The sequence below is a fragment of the Aulonocara stuartgranti genome (genome assembly GCF_965226115.1).
Source record: "Aulonocara stuartgranti genome assembly, chromosome: 7".
NCBI classification, from domain to species: Eukaryota; Metazoa; Chordata; class Actinopteri; order Cichliformes; family Cichlidae; genus Aulonocara; species Aulonocara stuartgranti.
In genome coordinates this window covers 10,385,655-10,404,221 of record NC_138945.1, presented here as the reverse complement: position 1 = coordinate 10,404,221, position 18,567 = coordinate 10,385,655, and the positions used below count along the sequence as shown (strand labels likewise).

The following is an 18,567-nucleotide window of genomic DNA, read 5'->3' as shown; positions in this document are numbered from 1 at the left end:
TTTCATAGCGTACTACATTTTCTACTTTATTGCCAGGACCTTTAGAATAAGATATAGACTGAGAAAATATGTCATTTTTATTACACAAGGTAAAAACAAATGTAAAAAAAACCCCCATTTGTTTTCAAATAATTTGCACATTGAACGCTTTCTAAATAAGTCCTTTGGCAGATTAAATATTACTTCTTTTTATTTCGATTTTTTTTCTCCTTTTTTTTTTAACAAAATAAACCAAAACAAAGAGGAAAGTCTTGGGAAGATAACAACAACAACAATATGAAAGTGATCCATTGGATTAAGTTAAAAGACAGGTAAAAAGTTTCTGAGCAGCACCTGAAGGCAGCAGCAGCAGATCCACCCCTCCCTCCAACCGCTCTCCAGCCGGCCCACCTTGCTCAGTGGGCCCCTATGAGAGGCAAGCCCAGCATCCAAGTGACCTGCTCCTGTTTGCAGTCTACTTGCGAGCACCGCAGTATCGCGCAGTGAGTCTCCTGGCGGTCGGAGCATGGAGGAATTGGCCAGAGAGAGCATCAGTCTTCTGGCTTCAGCCTCGCCCAAGCCACCTCTGGACGTTGGGCCCCGGCTGGGCTCTGTGGGGGCCATTTTCATCATGCTTAAATCCGCTCTGGGTGCTGGGCTCCTCAACTTCCCCTGGGCCTTCGAGAGAGCCGGAGGAATCCACAGCGCTATCACCGTGGAGCTGGTGGGTATTTATTCATTTTAGAAAGACATATTATACAAAAATTCACACTTTGAATTTTTTCCCCCTGCATCACTGAGTCCTGTCTAATACACAAAATTACCTTTTTTTAAAAAGATTATTTATCAGCAATAACAGTTTTATATTTATTGATTCTGGGAGGTTTTTGAGTGGAAGTGATACATCTTATCTCCTTTAAACTGGGGCCCTCTGAGATTAATTAAAAACACTGTGATCTTCTCCACATGGCAGGAGAGGCCATGTTAGACTTGACCTCAGGACTTTAAAATTCACTTTATTCTTATCTCAATACAAATGTTCTCCTCACTTGGCCTCTATAGTGGTCCAAAAGTTTGTAAAGAAATCCCCACAAAGTCTTTTTCTTGTTAATGTGCAGACTCTAAAACTGTAATTTTGGCAATTTGTTTAGCAAAGCAACTCCACAGAGCAAAGATTGTTCAAGACTTATATTTTTTTTCTTGTTTTACCCTCTCTGGATACTCTCTGCACTCATAAAACTCAGTGAAGATTTTAAACATTAAAGCTGCAGCCATTCATTCTTGGCCACTAAGGGGCAGAAAAAAGACAAATATACAGGTGTCACAATACTCACACTTAAAATTTAACATGTGTTAGTATTCAGTGAACTTTTTGCATGTAATTATATGTGACTAACAAAATTCCAATATTTGCTCTACTTTTAGCTCTAGTTTGGTCTTTAACTAATGATAGATGAATGAATCCGGCCCACTGGACAGCTTTAGAAAATATAAAGAAGTGCATAGATTTCAAACTTTCACCTGTATTTTATTTTTTATTACTCAATTAAATAACAGGAAAGTTCCTGTTTTTCTGTTATTAGTCAGTCCATTGCAAAAACGTCATATTTTATAATTACAGGACAGTCTGAGCAATGAACTAACTTTTTCTGTAATTTTACACATTTATCATGTAGTCTCATTGGATCAAAGTGGGCTGTATATGGACCACTATGTGTATAGAGTTTGACATCCCTGCTGTGGATCATTTCCCCTTCATACATGGTAATGATGGTTGAACTGAACTGTTAAAATCAAATCCCCCATTTGGATACTGTTGAGGCTTAAAGTTAAGAGTGTGCACAGGCACAGTCACCTGCAGCTGGTAGCACTGTTTATAGACTGACTGAAGACTTTATCAGATACATCGTGTTAGGACGGAGCTGGAGTCCTTTTTGCTTTGCGAAGTGTCTAAATTCTTTGTGGCATAAATTCAACAAGGTGCTGGAAACATACCTCACAGGTTTTGGTCCACATTTACATGATCGATCATGCAGTTGTTGTACACTTGTCATTTGCATTGGGTTCGGGTGACTATGGAAGTCTTTAGATTACAGTGAATATTCTGTCATGTTCAAGAAACCAGTTTCGGTTCATCTGAGTTTTGTGATATCGCGTGCTGTCCTGCTAGAAGCAGCCATCACAAGATGGGTACACAGCAGTTATAAAGGGATGGACATCAGGCAACAGTACTCAGGTAGGCTGTGGCATTTAAATTGATGGTCATCTGGTACTAAGAAGCCAAAGGTGTGTCAAGAAAATATCCCTCACACCATTACAGCACCACCACCAGCCTGAACAGCGCATGATGGAGCCATGCTTTGATGTTGTTTATGCCAAATTCTGACTCTACCTTTCAAATGTTGCAGCAGAAATCAAGACTCATCAGACCAGGCAATATTTTCTGAGTCTGCTGATGCCCAGTTTTGGTGAGCCCAGAACAGGAAAACTGTAGCCTCAGTTCCCTGTTGTCAAAGGAGCTTGCAAAGAAAAGCGTCTGGACTTCTTTAAGTTACTTGAAGACGTTTCACCTCTCATCCGAGAAGCTCCTTCAGTTCTAAGGTCAAATGGTGGAGAGTCCCAGATATCATATATCAGTTTCCTGTTCTTACCTGACAAGAATGAGACCTGGTCTGGTCTTCTGCTTCCAGGTTTAACATTTTATGAATTCAAAGATGCTCTCCTGCATAGAAAACAAGTGGTCATTTGAATTACTGTTTCCATCCTATCAACTTGAAACAGTCTGGTCATTCTGTTCTGACTTCTCATATCAAGACTTAGTGCTTACTGGATATTTTTTCTTTTTCAGACTGTTCTATATAAACTCTGGAGATGATTGAGTGGAAAACTCCCAGTAGATCAGCATAATCCAGTATCCAAATACTAATCCAGCCTCTCTGGCACTAACAACCATGTATTTACAGCCACTTAAATCACCTTTCTTCCATATTCTGATTTCTCAGTTTGACCATGAACAGGTCATCTTGACAATGTCACCATTACATGTCTAAGTGCATTATTGAGTTGCTGTGACACCCAGTGCATTTCTTAGTTTTCCATGGGGTCATTCATTAAATACATTTGTCACACTGCCAATAAATTACATGCATCCACGCAGGCATTTAGTAATTGTATTAGTTTCACTTATGTTATCCATCAGCAGAGTATGCAATACATTTAAAAATAGACACGAGGACCTGATCAGAAGTTAGTGAAACACTGATGTTTCCCAAACGTGCACGGGCAAAAAGAAAACTTTAATGTTTCCTGATGATCTTTTATTTACCAAGCACTTTTGGACTCAGGACCTAGAGCTGCACGTGAACAAAGGGTATTCAGTTTGACTGAATTTAGGCTTTTGTCATTTAAATGTATTGAGCAGAACACAGTCAAAATAACACTTGGAAGTTGATTTAACATTGTCTTATTGTCTTGGTTTTCTTCACCTGCTCAGGTTTCCCTCGTGTTCCTGATTAGTGGCCTGATTATCCTGGGCTATTCCTCGTCCATTAGTGGCCAATGCACCTACCAGGCGGTGGTGAAGAAGATATGTGGGCATGTCATTGGCCAACTGTGTGAGATCTGTTTTGTCTTCAACCTCTTCATGATTTCTGTGGCCTTTCTGGTCATAGTGGATGACCAGCTGGAAAAGTGTGAGTTAATGTTCACTTTTATTTTTCAATCTTTCATCATTTCCTAAATTTACTATTTAAAAAAAAAATCATTTTCCTGTTATCCAACATTGTTTGCCAGCAGGAGCTATTCAGAGTGTGTTGAATACTGTATTTAGTTCGAACTCTCAGTGTTGTGTTGTGTTTGAATGGATAAATGCAGACACAGTGGTACAGAAATGCATCTGTTGGCTCTGTGTTGCAGCAACATGAAACCACTGCAGCTCGTTGCAGGTTTGATTCGACACATTTCTGGTGGATTTTAATGTCAGTTGTTCAGCAAATGTCAAATGTCACAGTTGTGAACTAGAGATTTATAAATACGATTGAACTGTGTTGAGTGACAGATTTGTTTTATGTTACTAATAAAAATGAAACATGGGGGATCAGTTTGCTTTTGGAGGCAGCCTCAAGTGGCTGGAAGAGGAAGTGCAGACTTTTGTACTACATTGTTACATTAATTTTACAGCCCTGATATTGCCTCTTTCATACAGTTCAGTTTGATACTTCAAAGAAGTGAGCATGCACTAAATGTCAGTTAGAAGAGTGAAAATAATTCAGAGAGTGATGCAAATAGACAGTACATGCATAAATGTTCAACAGTGTATTTCAAAACCACAGAGCAACTGCAGTTTTGGCAGCCTTGCTCAGCTCGTGTCATCTCTAAAATGAAATGCAGATTTAAAGTGATTAAATGATAGGATCCTATTGTATATAATCTTTCTGTCCAGATTACAGGCACTGAAATAGATTCATAATTCATATCCTCTAAAATACAGCTTTCTTGAAGGGCCAGTGGGAAAAATATATAAATCTGTACACTTGGTTTATAAAATCCATCCATCTGTAGTTTATGGAGCCACAGATTCATAGTTTGTAAATGGATTTCTAGACATATTTTACTTTTTTAGAAAAAAGGAAAGCGATTGAAGCACAAGAATGTGTTTTTGATTTAGGTTTTTGGGCACATTTACCACTGTGATCTGTTTTGAATTGGACTTTTCAGCACTTTCATTTAGCAACATCTTTTTTCAAGTTTATTTTTTTAAAACCAAACTGAGATATGCAAGCAGGGAAATTGGTAGAAGCAGATTGCTGTTCATGAATTAGACAGCAGTTTTATTTGCATTTTCTCTGTTTTAAAAAAAAATGCATTTAACTTTCACATCTGTGATATATGTGTGTTGTTACGTCGCTGTTTTGTGTCTGTCAGTGAGCGACTCCCTGCATGAGCTGGTAACTAATCTTCCGGAGTCAGAGATGCCAGAACACTTCTACATGGACCGGCGCTTCGCTTTGGTGCTGCTCTGTTTCTTCCTCATCCTGCCATTATCCATCTCCAAAGAGATCAGCATTCAGAAATACATCAGGTCAGGTGTTACATGTGGTGGCACTTATAGTAGTTATTATTATTTTTTAAATTAGGTGATAATGACAGCTAATGGACGGTTCAAATTTATCATTCATATTTCCTGCTGCACCCAGCTGTATCCAAAAGATTTTAGTCACAATGCCTGAACTACCCACTGAAAAATACTTGATTTCTTTATGATTATTTGTGTGAGACTTTTCATTCACAGTTTCTTTTTTGATTATTTCAAAAACTTCACTGTGCTGCCACCCAAAGGCCAAACTGTCAAATTAGGAAAAATGATCACGATATAGGAAACCAATAAGTAATGAGGAGATTAATGTTATCAAGATCGATGACCTTTTACCTGCTGGCAGCCTTCATGACAACTTTAACATCTTGGCTCAGCATACAGTTTCATATTTACTGTAATATTAATACAAAATCCTATTACAAGCGCCCTTCTAATATCACCATTCACAGGCCATAAGCTGTTGTGTAAGTTATAGTCAGTTGCAGACCTAATTTTGAGGTTTCTGTGTGGTGGGTGAAGTATAAAGGTTGTTTCTCAGGAGTAGCATAGCCTGCAAAACTGGTGTTCAGATTTGTTAAAGTGTTTTGGAGGTGTGCTTACTCAGCTTTACGGTGCCGCAGCGTTTCTTTTCTTAAAGAAGAGGATTATGATCCTCATTTATTCAGAGCATACAGGTCAAGCATGTCTCTATATGGATAAATGAGTAGAGAACATGACCCTGGTCAGCCTCAAGTAAGCCTCTCATTCATTTTATGTTGGACTGAATGTTTCAGTCTGATTTCTGTCTGAAGCAGGCTTTTTGTCTCCATCCTCTCACAGTGTTCTGGGTACTTTGGCTGCGACCTACCTGACCACAGCCATCATCATCAAATACCATACCATGCCTTCTGTTCTGGTTCACAACAGCCCTCTCCACACCAATGGGTACGTACGTTTGTGTGTGAGGGCTACAAATAATGGGTTCCAGGGCTCCAAACAATCTGCTTGCTTCACTGGTCACAACAGTAAGTGAAGTGAGGTTCAGACTGGTCTTCGGACAGACTGGCAGCATCGAGAGTGCAGTGAATTATCAATGCTGTGGTTGATTCGCTTGTTTTCAGTTCTCCAGCTCAATGCTTGGTTTTTTATTTTTATTTTTAGAACTGTGCTGATTCACTCTTAGATAATATTTAGTGTAAACAATTTTAAATCCTTCACATATAATGCAAATGCATTATCCACTACACCATGGAATCACTTTTGTTAAAAAAAAGAAAGAAAGTAACAAAGTGAAAAAGAAAAATAGGTGTCATTAAACGTGATTTATTACACAAAACTACTAAAGTAAAGATGAACACAGGGAAGCTCTTTTCTTCACGGTCTCCAAGGCCAAAAACAACAAACAAAACAAAACAAACTAAGAAAACACATCAAGAACTCTCGAGCCAAAAACAGAATACAGTGGCTGAGCTCCCTGTCCAGCTAAAAACAGGAGAAAACAATTGAAACAAAAATGGCAGAGCACCCCTACCTGCTTCCACTGTGATTAACTATTAACACTGTAAAGGCATACTTTTACTCACAACAAAGAAAGAAAGTCAAAGTTACACAGAGTTTAAATTCACACACAGCTGCCGCCTGCTGCCCAAACCACTGTAGCTCACAGTTCTGGCAAATGGGGGACGTGGAAGGGGCGTGGCGGTTTGAGATGGCAGTCGTGGCTGACGAGCTGCAACACACCTCAGCTCCAGCTCATGAGGCAGACCTGGAACACAGGAAAGGGAGAAAAAAACTCTCTCATTAAGGGAGAGCCACTAGAGGTGAGCGACCGTAGCAGGTAGCATGCTGGTTAACACCGCTGCCTCACAGCAAAAGGGTCCTGGGTTTTTCTGTGTGGAGTTTGCATGTTCTTTTTGGGTACTCTGGCCAAAGACATGCATTTAGTGAGGTTAGGTTAATTTAGTTGATCCTAAATTGGGCATAGGTGTGAATGGTGCAAATGACCTGTCCAGAGTGTAACCTACCGGCTCCACCGGTAACCTTGTTAAGGATGGATGGATGAAGTTTTATATATATGTATATATATATATATGTATATATATATATATATATATATAAAAACTTCATCCATCCATGAAGCGTTGTTTTAAAGAAGAGTGGGATAGAAATCCTCCACAACAATGTGAGACACTGATTAAGTCATATGGAAAACAATCACTTCAAATTATTGCTGCCAATGGAGGTTCTTTTGAAAACGTTCCTCTTCACAGAACTCTATGCAGACACATTTTTGATACTGGCACCCAACACCAGGGGGTGCTGCAGAAAGGGGTTTCTTGACTGTTAGGTAGGCATCAGCAGTCCTGTCTAGTTCTAATAAACATATTCTAACTCTTCTCTTAAATGCTCTTTTCAGTCTTGATGATGAAGTTTTCATCTTTTAGTTATCATCTATGTGTCGTAAATATACTTCATCACCAGAGCTAGTCCACATATTGAGGTTGCACCCAGGAAATATGGCTTTTGTAAAGCTTCCTCATAAATCTGTCTGAATTGAGGCCACTAGGACAGACGCAGTTGTCCACTTGAAGCCCTGTGTTGCTCTGTCTGGATCACTGACTTAACTCGGCAGCTCTTATCACCCATTTGCCTGTGATTGACAGAGTAACTCTAGAGTGAAGAGTCTCTAAATGCCATGGCATTATCAGCGGTGCCTCAATAATAGACTAATTCTTCTTCCGGTGGCATTTGTGAATCCATGAAAATGACTCTTGTGTTTCCTCCTTAAGGATGAACTCCTGGGCCGCCATGTTCAGTGTCATCCCGACCATCTGCTTTGGTTTCCAAGTGAGTGCAGCAATTTAAAATATGTTGATGTTTATGTTCATCTAAAACTTGGATAGCATGTGTTTGCATCGTCGTGCTGCCTTAAGGCTGGAGGCCAGTGCAAGCACAGCTGTCTGTGGAGGAGTACGTAATGTATCAGCAGGAAAAACTGCTTGGAAGTGTATATATGTGGCTAAATATGCAAGTAATTTCTAAGCAGGTAATGAGCCACGTCTTCATAATGTTTCACCTGAACGTCTTTTAGTCATACTGCAGATATTTTGGACTTCAGTATTTATAAAGGCTTTAGATATGTGGCTCTGATGTCTCTGCCCCCAAAACCATTGAGATAAATGGTAAAAAGCATGACTCATTTGCCTCTGCAAAACGATTAGGACATTTACAAAAATAATAAATAATAAGACAGGAAATTAAAAACAAAAGGTATAAAGGTAACAAAGTGGAAATACATTGGCAAATAAATGATCTCGCTGTACTGGAAAGATAGCAAACACGAGGGGGGGGGGGGGGGGGGGGTTAAGTACAGCGTTTTGTTGTTTTGCAGGAGAATTTGAATTGTTTGCCTGAGATAATAACAGTGGAGGAATTAATTTAATTTTTTAGCCAAATTTCTTGAGATAAGGTTAAAGTTTGCTCTTAATGTGAGTGGGAAAAAAATCTGAAGTACTGCTCTTACAATCAAAAAGCTTGATAAATGGCTCAATGGTTTTAATTTAGCTGACATTTGTAGATGTATACAAACCAACGTAATGGGAGAGAATGCGTTTAGATGACATGTGATAATTTGCTGTAATTTAAAATATGGGTCTTATGTTTGTAAATGATACAGACACAGCTGCCATGTCACTTTCAGAAAATAACAAGAAAAGTGTTGTTTTGTTCTTGTGCTTTTAAGGCTGAGGACACTGAGACTGAGGCAGCCGGGGCTATTAAAGGCATTAGGTCCATATGTTTTGGAGCAATAACAATTTTTGTAATTTTGACTCTTTATACCAACATAGTGGATCATAGTCTCCAATCAAGAAACATCAATATGAATACAGAGGGTTTACAGCAAGATGCAAAGCAATTGTTTGCATCTTGCTGTAGAACACGAAGGGCAGATTAGATTTTGCCAGAAAACATCTGAAACAGGTGGCACAGCTAAAAAAATAGAATTATTTAAAATTTTATTTAAAATAAAACCCAGTTTGCCTTCTATTGGAACAATGGAAAGAGAAAAGTATTAAGAAGGAAAGAAACAGCTCATGATCTGAACAATATAAGATTATCTATCAAACATGGTGGAAGGAATGTTATGGCATGGGTATGGATGGCTGCTAGTGGAACCAGGCCACTAGTGTTTTTAGAAGTTAGATGAAGTGTGAAGTGGAAAAAGACTATACTGATTGCTCAGATCAGCCAAATGCTGCAACACAGATTAGATGGCTTTTCACAGAGCAAATGATTCAAAGCATATCTTAGGACTTTGACGACTTGGGTGGTAGATTTAAAGGGTAGTGCAAAATCAACCCAAGTTTCTCAGGACAAAGAATTTAGACCAGAACATTTTGTTCAATTACTGAACAGAAAACTGAAGGCAGAGAGCCACAAAATGAGCAGCAACTAAGGGCAGCTGCATTAGAGGCCACCGACAGTATCTCAAGAGAGGAAATACAGCATTTAATGATGTCCATGGGTTCTCGACTTCAGGCACACATTGACTGCAAAGGACCTTCAAGCATTAAAAACAATCCCTATTTGAAATTATGTGTCCAATCACTTTTGTGCCTCTGAAGATGGGAGACTGTGTATAAAAATGACTGCAATTCCTAAATAGTTGAAAATTATTGTTAAACCCCTTGAATTAAAGCGGAAAGTTTGCAGCTCAGTTACACAGATTGTTTCATTTAAAATCAACTGTTTTGGTGAATGTAGGCAAAAAAATGTGCCATTGTCCAAAAACAGATGTGACTGTGTAAATGTTGAAGCAGTCATCCTGTAATTTTATCGTGTATGAAGCACCGTAGTTGCAGTTGGATAAGAATAGAAATCTTCCATGTCTTGATTCTTTCTTCCATAAAGTCTCAGGAATCAAAATAGAGCTTTATCGTTAAAAAATAATGCTAAACTATAGTTGGCATGGCCCTCACTCTTCCTGGACAGCCTCTCTGCATCACTGCTGCGGCCATCAGATAAAATTAAAATGCCAAAACAAGTCACATACTTTTACGTTCACACAGAAGCTGGCAAATCGGTTTATGACAGAGATTTGGGGAATCACAAGGTTACAGAAATAAACCAAAGCAAATCCATCTATATTTACACCAAAGGTGCTTGGAAAGTATAGGCGCCAAGGTCATGAGGTATGCAGCCTTACCATTTAGCCACTGGGGCGTATTACAAGCGAGAGGGCCAAGCTATGACAAAGTCTGAGATGCACGATGTTTGCTCAACACGTACCAAAAAGAAGCTTTAAAACTGCTGTCAGTGCTTTGTCAGTGCTCTTACTGCATCAGGCGGACGGGCAGGTGGAGGGTGTTAAATATCTCGACGCAAGCAGAAGTGAGGATGTGAGGATGCACATCTCAGCGTTATTGACTCAGTGCGTGCCAGATGTTTAGATTTTGGAATATAAAATGAAGCTACTGCAAGGGCTCCATTAGGTGGATCAGCTGTGTATAAAGCTGATATTTCCCTCAGGAAATGTTTATGTCTGATAATGTCTAGCTAAATTTAACATCAGCAAAACGTATAGATTATTTGGCTAAATACACTCTCACATCGTATCATTCACGTCCATTGTATTGGGCTGGAAACACAGAAGTCGTTTTGTGTGTTTTTTTGCTCTTTGATGTAATATAGAACTTTCTATGTAGCATATAATGGCTCATATTGGAGAGTGGGTGTTCTCACTTAATCTTTAAGGCTTCTCAGGAGAGTGTGTTTAACTTCAGTGTAAAGGTCAGCAAGCTGCCGCTCACTGTGCTCCGTGGGAGCGCCGCAGAGTGAGCTTTTCATATTTAATAGCAGGGCAGAGTGCATGGAAAAAAGATCATTCTGTCAGTCTCAAGCAGGACAGACTGATGTGTAACTTCCCAAGTTGCCAAGGTAACCCCTGAAGGCTAGTGGCGGGATCTAATAAAAGGAGGCGAAAGTGTGAGAGGATTGATGCATGTCCTCTCAAACAAACACATAGACACGCTCCCTCAGGGTGAGTGATTGCAGGGCAAAGGGTTGAATAGAGGGCTGATGAGATCCTGAGAGGAAGGGAGGGCAAGGAAAAAGGAAGCGAGATTTTACACTGCCCGGTGGCAGCTGGGATCAAGTAGGGACAAGAGTCTTTATCCTGAAATCTATGAAGGATTAATTCAGCCCTATTGTGCCACTGACACAGCCCGTGCACCTTCTTTTATTTCCTACCTCAGTTCATCACACTGGCAGTAACATCAGACATAATAAGACCAGCCTGAACTATGAGATCCAAAGAGAGGAGAATAATCCGACGCAGACTGTTACAGAGACATGCAGTCTGACCAGCGACTATTCCCTGGTTGAAGCGTTTGGCTCAATGTGTCAGGGGATTGTCTGACTGTGGGCACTGTTACTGTTTCCTTCTATACTTAAAGTGTGATTGAATTTCACATCTTTGTGCTGGTTTCAGTGTCACGAGGCGTCCATCGCCATCTACAGCAGCCTGGAGAACCAGCGGCTCTCTCACTGGGTCTTCATCTCTGTGATCTCCATGATCTTCTGCTTCGTCATTTACTCCCTCACAGGTCAAATGACTTCCTCTGCTTCCTCTCTCCACAACCCACCCAAGTTATATTTCATATCTTATGTGTTATATACTCTTATACACGTTTTTTATTACTTGAATACTGATTTTATCTCACTAATGATGGACTTTATTTTAGTTTTGCAGTTACATACTATACAGCTATGCAGTTAATATACATTACATCCGATGAAATATGTAACTACTCATCAAATACTCCATTTTTGGTTCCTATGTATTGTACTAAACTCTTGTTGAGCCCAATGAAAAAAAAGAACTGCTTTAAATTTCAGTTTTATTTATACAGCGCCAAATCACAACAACAGTCGCCTCAAGCCGCTTTATATTGTAAGGTAGACCCTACAATAATACGTACAGAGAAAAACTCAACAATCATATTTCCCCCTATTAGCAAGCACTTTGGCAACAGGGGGAAGGAAAAACTCCCTTTAACAGGAAGAAACCTCCGGCAGAACCAGGCTCAGGGAGTTGCAGCCATCTGAGGTGCTCTGAATGTGGCTCAGCTTGGCTGTAATTCTGGAAAGAAATTGTGATCACGTACAAGTTTTAACCTCATACGCATACACAAAAAATATGAACTGACAGTAATCCTCACTCTGCTCACAGAGGCCAACAGAGGGCAACTCTTTCGGTTGCAAAAAAGAAGTTGAGTTCTTTAGAAGGCGATGGGAAAATGACCAGAGTTGATGGCCTTTGTAAACACTTTTTAAAAGGTTGATTATCTTATCTGCTAGTTGGAAGCTCTTTTGAACATTCAATTAATTTTGTAATTTGTAGTTCTATGTATAATAAGAAAGACGATAGAGTAAGGGTAGGCCATAGGTTTTGACTACCTTTGTGACTGAATGGGAGGAGAATTTTCAGTTTATTTTGGGACAAAGTCAGCCTGCTTTTTAAGCCTTTTTTTTTTAAACCTGTGACTCTGCAAAATCAACAGAATTTCAGTGACCACAAAGTTAATTTCAAAATAATCTTCAAAATAACTCCACAAATAGGCCTGTTTAGGCATTTTAAGGTGACTTCAGAGTTGCTTCTACAGGACAACCTTCATATTTCATTCAGGTTCACTCATTGTGATGCTGGGTTTCATAAAAAAAGCTGGTGATGCCCCAAAACACTCAAGTCAAGGATTAAAACCATTACCTCATAAAGCAATGAGTTACATCAAGGTGGCTTTACCCAAGTTTTATATCTATTTTTTTTTTAAAATAACTCGTGAAATGATTATAAATCATTTGTGGCTGCAGATAAGCTGCAGTTGTTGGTAACTGTAAACCTTCACACTTCTCTGTTGCAGGAGTTTATGGGTTCCTGACATTTGGAAAGGACGCGAGGCCTGACATTTTAATGTCGTACACTAGCAGCGATGTCCTAATGCTGATCGCGAGGCTGCTGTTTAGCATCTCTATCATCACCATCTATCCCATCACCCTGCTGCTCGGCAGGTCAGCAACTCTTCAGTTGAATCTTGTTAACTTGGCTCACTTTTCCATTTAAATGAAGCGATTCTCAGTTAAAGCAAAGTTTCACATTTGAAAACTCTTACGTGAAGTGAGGGCAAAGACACAAACTGCGAGCACCTAAATCGTCTTCACAGGGTGCAATGTTTCAATTACAAAAGACAGTGTGTGGCTACGCATCTGTTTCTGCTCCTCAGATCAGTGATCCAGGACCTGCTGCTGAGCTGGCGACAGAGACGCAGCGGCGTGGTCACGGTAGACTTTGAAAGCCGCAGCCGCTACATGCTAACGGTCCTGTGGATAACCGCGACGCTGCTCATCGCTGTGTTTGTACCAGACATCAGCAAGGTCATCAGTGTCATCGGAGGGATCAGCGCATTTTTCATCTTTATCTTCCCAGGTAGCGCTCTTGGTTATTGATGCGTGTTATGACCAATGTTTCACGTGTGCTGTTAAAACTTTGTGTTTGTGTTTGAACAGGGCTCTGTTTGATGTTTGCCATGCAGTCAGAGCCGGTGTCCTGTAAGACCAGGTGAGGGAAAAACTTCATTTAAATGATAATGTAATGCAAATATACAGATGGAAGGTAATCCAAAGAAGAGACAAAGAATGAAGGAAGTTTGCATAATAAGCTGAAATGCCTGCATGGATGTTTGACTGGATCTTCACGCTTGCACTATATCTCAAATTGTTTTCGTGTGACAACCATATCATTATGATCATTATTGTTCTTTTTCCTGCATTTATTCTATTTCACTGTATGTGCCGCTCTCTGTACTCTCAACTGCCTCATGGGGATAAATAAAGTTATCGGAATCTGAAGCTAAAGTGATTAATTTAGCAAACATCTAGTCAGAAGCGATATAGACAACTCAGCTGACTAATTCATAAATCCATAATAATTTGGGATGACATCCGGTAAAATCAAGATGCAAATCAAGAGTTCTAACGCAGGACTGTCACAGTACCAGATTTTTATCATACATAAAATGATAATATTGCTATATCCATTGAGAATTTGATGTAAAAAGTACAAATCACACTTAACTTTTTATAATTTATTAACTCCCTGTTGCCTTTTGTAAGGCAAATAGTTGCTAAATTGATGATAACATAGAGAAACTAAACTGCAGTGACTCAGTTGGGGCAACTATAGACACACTTGAGAGTCAAGCTGCAGGGCAAACAGAACCTGTGTATTCAATGAAGTCCTTTCATTAGTGGGATTGTTAGAAATCAGTCTTTATTAAGTATTATCACAGCACTGCTCTCATAGGTTACATCATTATGCATCAGAAATTTGTCTAAGGAAGGCCAAAACTAGGCGTTTTTCTTTGTGCTCTCTGTGTCCCCTCATACTGTGTTTTAACACAGCTACAGTGTTTTCTACATTTATGGTGGGATTGATGCTCTCCATATTTCTTGTTGTTTTCTGTTGTCAGACAACTTATGAAATAGTGACTTAATAGGAGCAACTAAACTTAACTTGATGACCTGGAGACATTGAAGCTGCTGTTTTGATAAAATATTCATAGTATGATTAACATCCTCTGACACAGTTGCTGTAGATGATGATAGTCGTGTTTCCAATTTTTACACAAAATTTTTCGTGCAGAAAGCTGAAACTAAGAGAGATAAATGCATGAATATAATCCTCTAAGCGTGTATGGCTGGAATGTAAAGTTTCAGTTAAACTTTTAATCTTGTGGTTTCAACCTTTTAAGGAATTCTTTAATAGTAGTCGCAGGTCTCAGGATGTGAACCTGTCTGTCAGCTGGTTTGCTCATTCAGAGATTCCTCCTCAGAATAAATCAAATCCACAAGCTGTATCTGTGTCTAACTCAATTATGAACCCACCTATGTGTGGCTGGCACATGCATATTAAAAGGATGAAACTTTTGGAGAAACATTTTCAGATTTTTTGTTAATTGTAATGACCTCGCTCTGTTAATAATGGTGCGATAAGTTGGCAAAACTCTAAGGGCTACAGAACCATTAGTTGACTCCTAATTTTTCTCTCACTTGCACTGTAGCATCATAAGAAACAGTACAACCTACGGCACAGTCTGCAAGTAAAGCAAGACAAAAAGGGTAAAATGAAACGTGATGATTGGTTTATTTAGTGCCACGAGTAAAGGTCAGACTAAATTCAGTGCTGCTGCACCATCTGTTTCATTGAGTGAGTTAAGATTGGGTTGAAGGATGTTACTGAAAGTAAGTCCCATCATTTGTTGACCACTTGGTACCACTTGTTGTCCTCCAGAGTCATCTTCACGGTTTGGGGGGTGGTGATGCTCATCTGTGGAGCCTTCATATTTGGCCAGAGCACCACCATCGCTGTTATGCAGCTCCTCGGAAAGATCTGACTTTTCCACGTCCCTTGATGGTCCGAGCGTTTTTAGAAACAGACAGTGGGGAATAAACGTGAAATAACCGATGGTGAGTTATGGCTCTTTAACAGCACATGGAGATGACCCTGGATCAGTGAAGCAGCCTTTCAAAACTTGCAGCTTATGGTTTTTAAAGGACTGAAGCCAGCAATCATGTCTCCCTCCTCAAGTACAGGATGTTAGTTTCACTTGGGATAATTATTCCTACTTGCTATATGATTATCTATGTCCGTACCTCTTGCCTTGCTGACATGAAATCCTCAGGTATTTTCTATAGTTTGTGCTTACAGTCTTATAACACACTGCCACAATCAGTTTAACGCCCTAAATAAAACTCTACACTTAGTTTTATCTGTACAAAGCTTAGTATAGAGCTTTATCTTAATATTGTAGAGTGTTATAAAATGACACACGGCACCTTTTTCACATTTTCTTGAATAGATTCTACTTTAATTAAAGTAAAAATATTCTCAATAGTGCAACATAAATAATCAAGAGCCATTAAAACTTAAAAAATATTATCATGCAGGCCAAATGGGATGTGTTAATGAGACATTACCTTTTTTTTTAAAAATGATAAATCTTTTTCATCATTTCCTGCTTGCCTGTTACTGCTGATATGTGGGTAGGCCTTTGGTGGAGCCATAAAAGACTGCCACAACAGTAGCTTGAGGTTGCAACATGAATTCAGGAGAGAGGATAATTTTATGTTTCTGTACGTGAATATTTGGTTTTTGTGTGTAAATAGGTCATTTTTTTAATGTCTTACAAAAAAACCCCTACATTTTGACATTTGTATTAATTACCAGTGTTTTGAATTTTCATGCATTTTTGATCAGTCTGTTATTTCCCCTCGTGTCTTTACCCCCTGCGTATCTGTGAGTTCTTGTTTCCCCTCGTGTTTTATTCCACGTTTCCCCAGCCCGACACGTCTGTGCTCTCCCTTGTGCTCCCTCTGTCTCTCTCCCTCTCCAGTCTGCGTCTCTGTGCACTTCCTGTTTTACTTTGATAGTCTCCCGTCAGTGTAAGTAGGGTCAGTGGTTCCCAAACGTTTTTTGCTAGGCCCCCCTTTGTTTTACAAGAAAAATATTTTGTTTTCAAACTCCATTGCATTTTATTTCACACCTCAAACATTTAGTAAACAATTAAGCAAATACAAGTAAACTGCAATAAATTACAAGTAATATTACAAGTAACTACTAACTCTGTTATGCTACGTCCATACCTACACAGGTATTTTTGAAAACGCAGCTGTTTCTATGCGTTTGGACCTTTCGTCTACATGTAAACGATGTTTCGAATCACCAAAAACTGAGATTTTTTAAAACTCCTTTTTTTGCGTTTACGTGTGGACGAGGAATACAGAGTTCGTCATGCAATGTCAAAGGCATGTGCCTTTTTCCACGTCACGCTGTGCACCATGTTATTGTTTACATGAGATTGCAGAATGGAAGATAGTAAGATTAACAGTATTTTGTCTCTATCTGCAGTTTTTACACGCTTACACATACACACGCAGTTACTGTCCCTCCATTTAGAAAGGCAGAGGCGTCACGGTGTGATTATTTTATGTGTAGTTGTTTTTTTCCTGTGTAATAATATTCAACATTGCTATCAATACATTTTTCAAAATGGGTTAAAAAACAAACAACTGTGGGATACCGTTTGTCCGCGATTTGAACCAAGGGAACAAATTGTGGCAGGATCAGCCTGATATTATTTGTATCCCGCTGTAACTTTGCTGTATAAAGAGCTAACATCTCCAAAATGTCAGGAATAGTTAGTTATTACAAGAAGTGTTTGTGAACTAAAAATCAAGAATGTCGGATACTGTTTCTCCGTGATTTGAAGAGCCCAGCGCTGCTCCCGACACAGGGAAAACCAATTCTGCAGGGGAGACCTACCTTTGCACTTGTGCAGGTGAAGCCAAAGGGAAGATATGCTTCACCATATTTTCTAGTCTTTGGAAGGAAGTTGGTTTGGAAACATATTTGCCAATGCTTCATCTCCTGCTTTGCGTTTGCGTGGGCGCTCCATCAGAAACCTGTCCATTAAGCTAGCAGTGGCCAAGAGTTCTTCTTCTTCTTTTTTATCTTCATACCGCGCCCCCCCCCCCCCCCCCCCCCCCCCAGGGGGTGGGCCCCACACTTTGGGAACCTCTGGTGTAGGTCATGTTGTGTTTGGTCCTGGCCTTTCTAGTTGTGATTATTCGTGCTAGCTGCGCTCTTTGTGTGCTCTCACGTCCCTTGTTATCTTTCTGTGTGTTTATGCGTCTCCCTCAGTCCTTTGTCGCATCCTCCCTCTTGGCTGTGTTTCCTTGTGTGCCTCTCCGTATGATTAGTTATGAATTTCCCAGTTTAGTTTTGTATCACCTTTTCCCCCATTCAGCGAATAAAGCTGTATTTTGAGTTAAAGTCCTGTTTGCGTCTGGGTCCTATTCCTGCCTGCACACAGCCATTTCATGACATTAATTTTACTGGACAAAAGAAAAAGACAACTGAATAAAGCAAATTGTAAACTTATTTTACTTATTTATTTTCTGTTTGAATAGCAGCCTGCACTTTGAATCATTGGGGGTTACGCACAATATAAAAGCAATAACCTATCCAAAGCAATCACAAGGATGTTATGGGTTCAGCATCCAAAACTGTGAGCAAGGAAGAGTAAACCATCTCCTGCAGCCACTCACCAACTGGTAGAAGCATGCTCAGTTTTCCCCCCAGTGATCTACTGGTCTGCAGTTTTATTTTACTAATTTAATGGCTTACCTCATGAATATTTAACTTTATAATTAACTTGCTCAACAGCACTGCTGAATAGCTCTACAAGGTTTTGCGTCTGGTGTCCTGTTGGGATTCAGTTCAATTTAATTTTATTTATATAGTGCCAAATCACAACAGCAGTACATCAAGGTGCTTTAAACCCCCAAAAAAATCAGACGACCCCCTTTAAGCAAGCACTTGGCAACAGTGGGAAGGAAAAATTCCCTTTTAACAGGAAGAAACCTTTCGGCAGGATCAGGATCAGGGAGGGGCGGCC

The 18,567-nt window shown here is 39.6% G+C and overlaps 1 protein-coding gene across 1 annotated transcript; it reads left to right on the top strand.

Annotated features, from left to right (window-relative positions):
- Positions 1-505: 505 nt before the first annotated feature.
- On the top strand, positions 506-15,949 carry slc38a8a (solute carrier family 38 member 8a; the record flags this gene model as incomplete). Its single annotated transcript, XM_082541907.1, has 10 exons — positions 506-703; positions 3,473-3,671; positions 4,903-5,059; positions 5,894-5,998; positions 7,843-7,900; positions 11,544-11,658; positions 12,976-13,123; positions 13,336-13,538; positions 13,619-13,670; positions 15,402-15,949. The coding sequence occupies 10 exons, from the start codon at positions 506-508 to the stop codon at positions 15,502-15,504; spliced, it is 1,338 nt and encodes a 445-aa protein (XP_082398033.1). The 3' UTR covers positions 15,505-15,949.
- Positions 15,950-18,567: the final 2,618 nt, after the last annotated feature.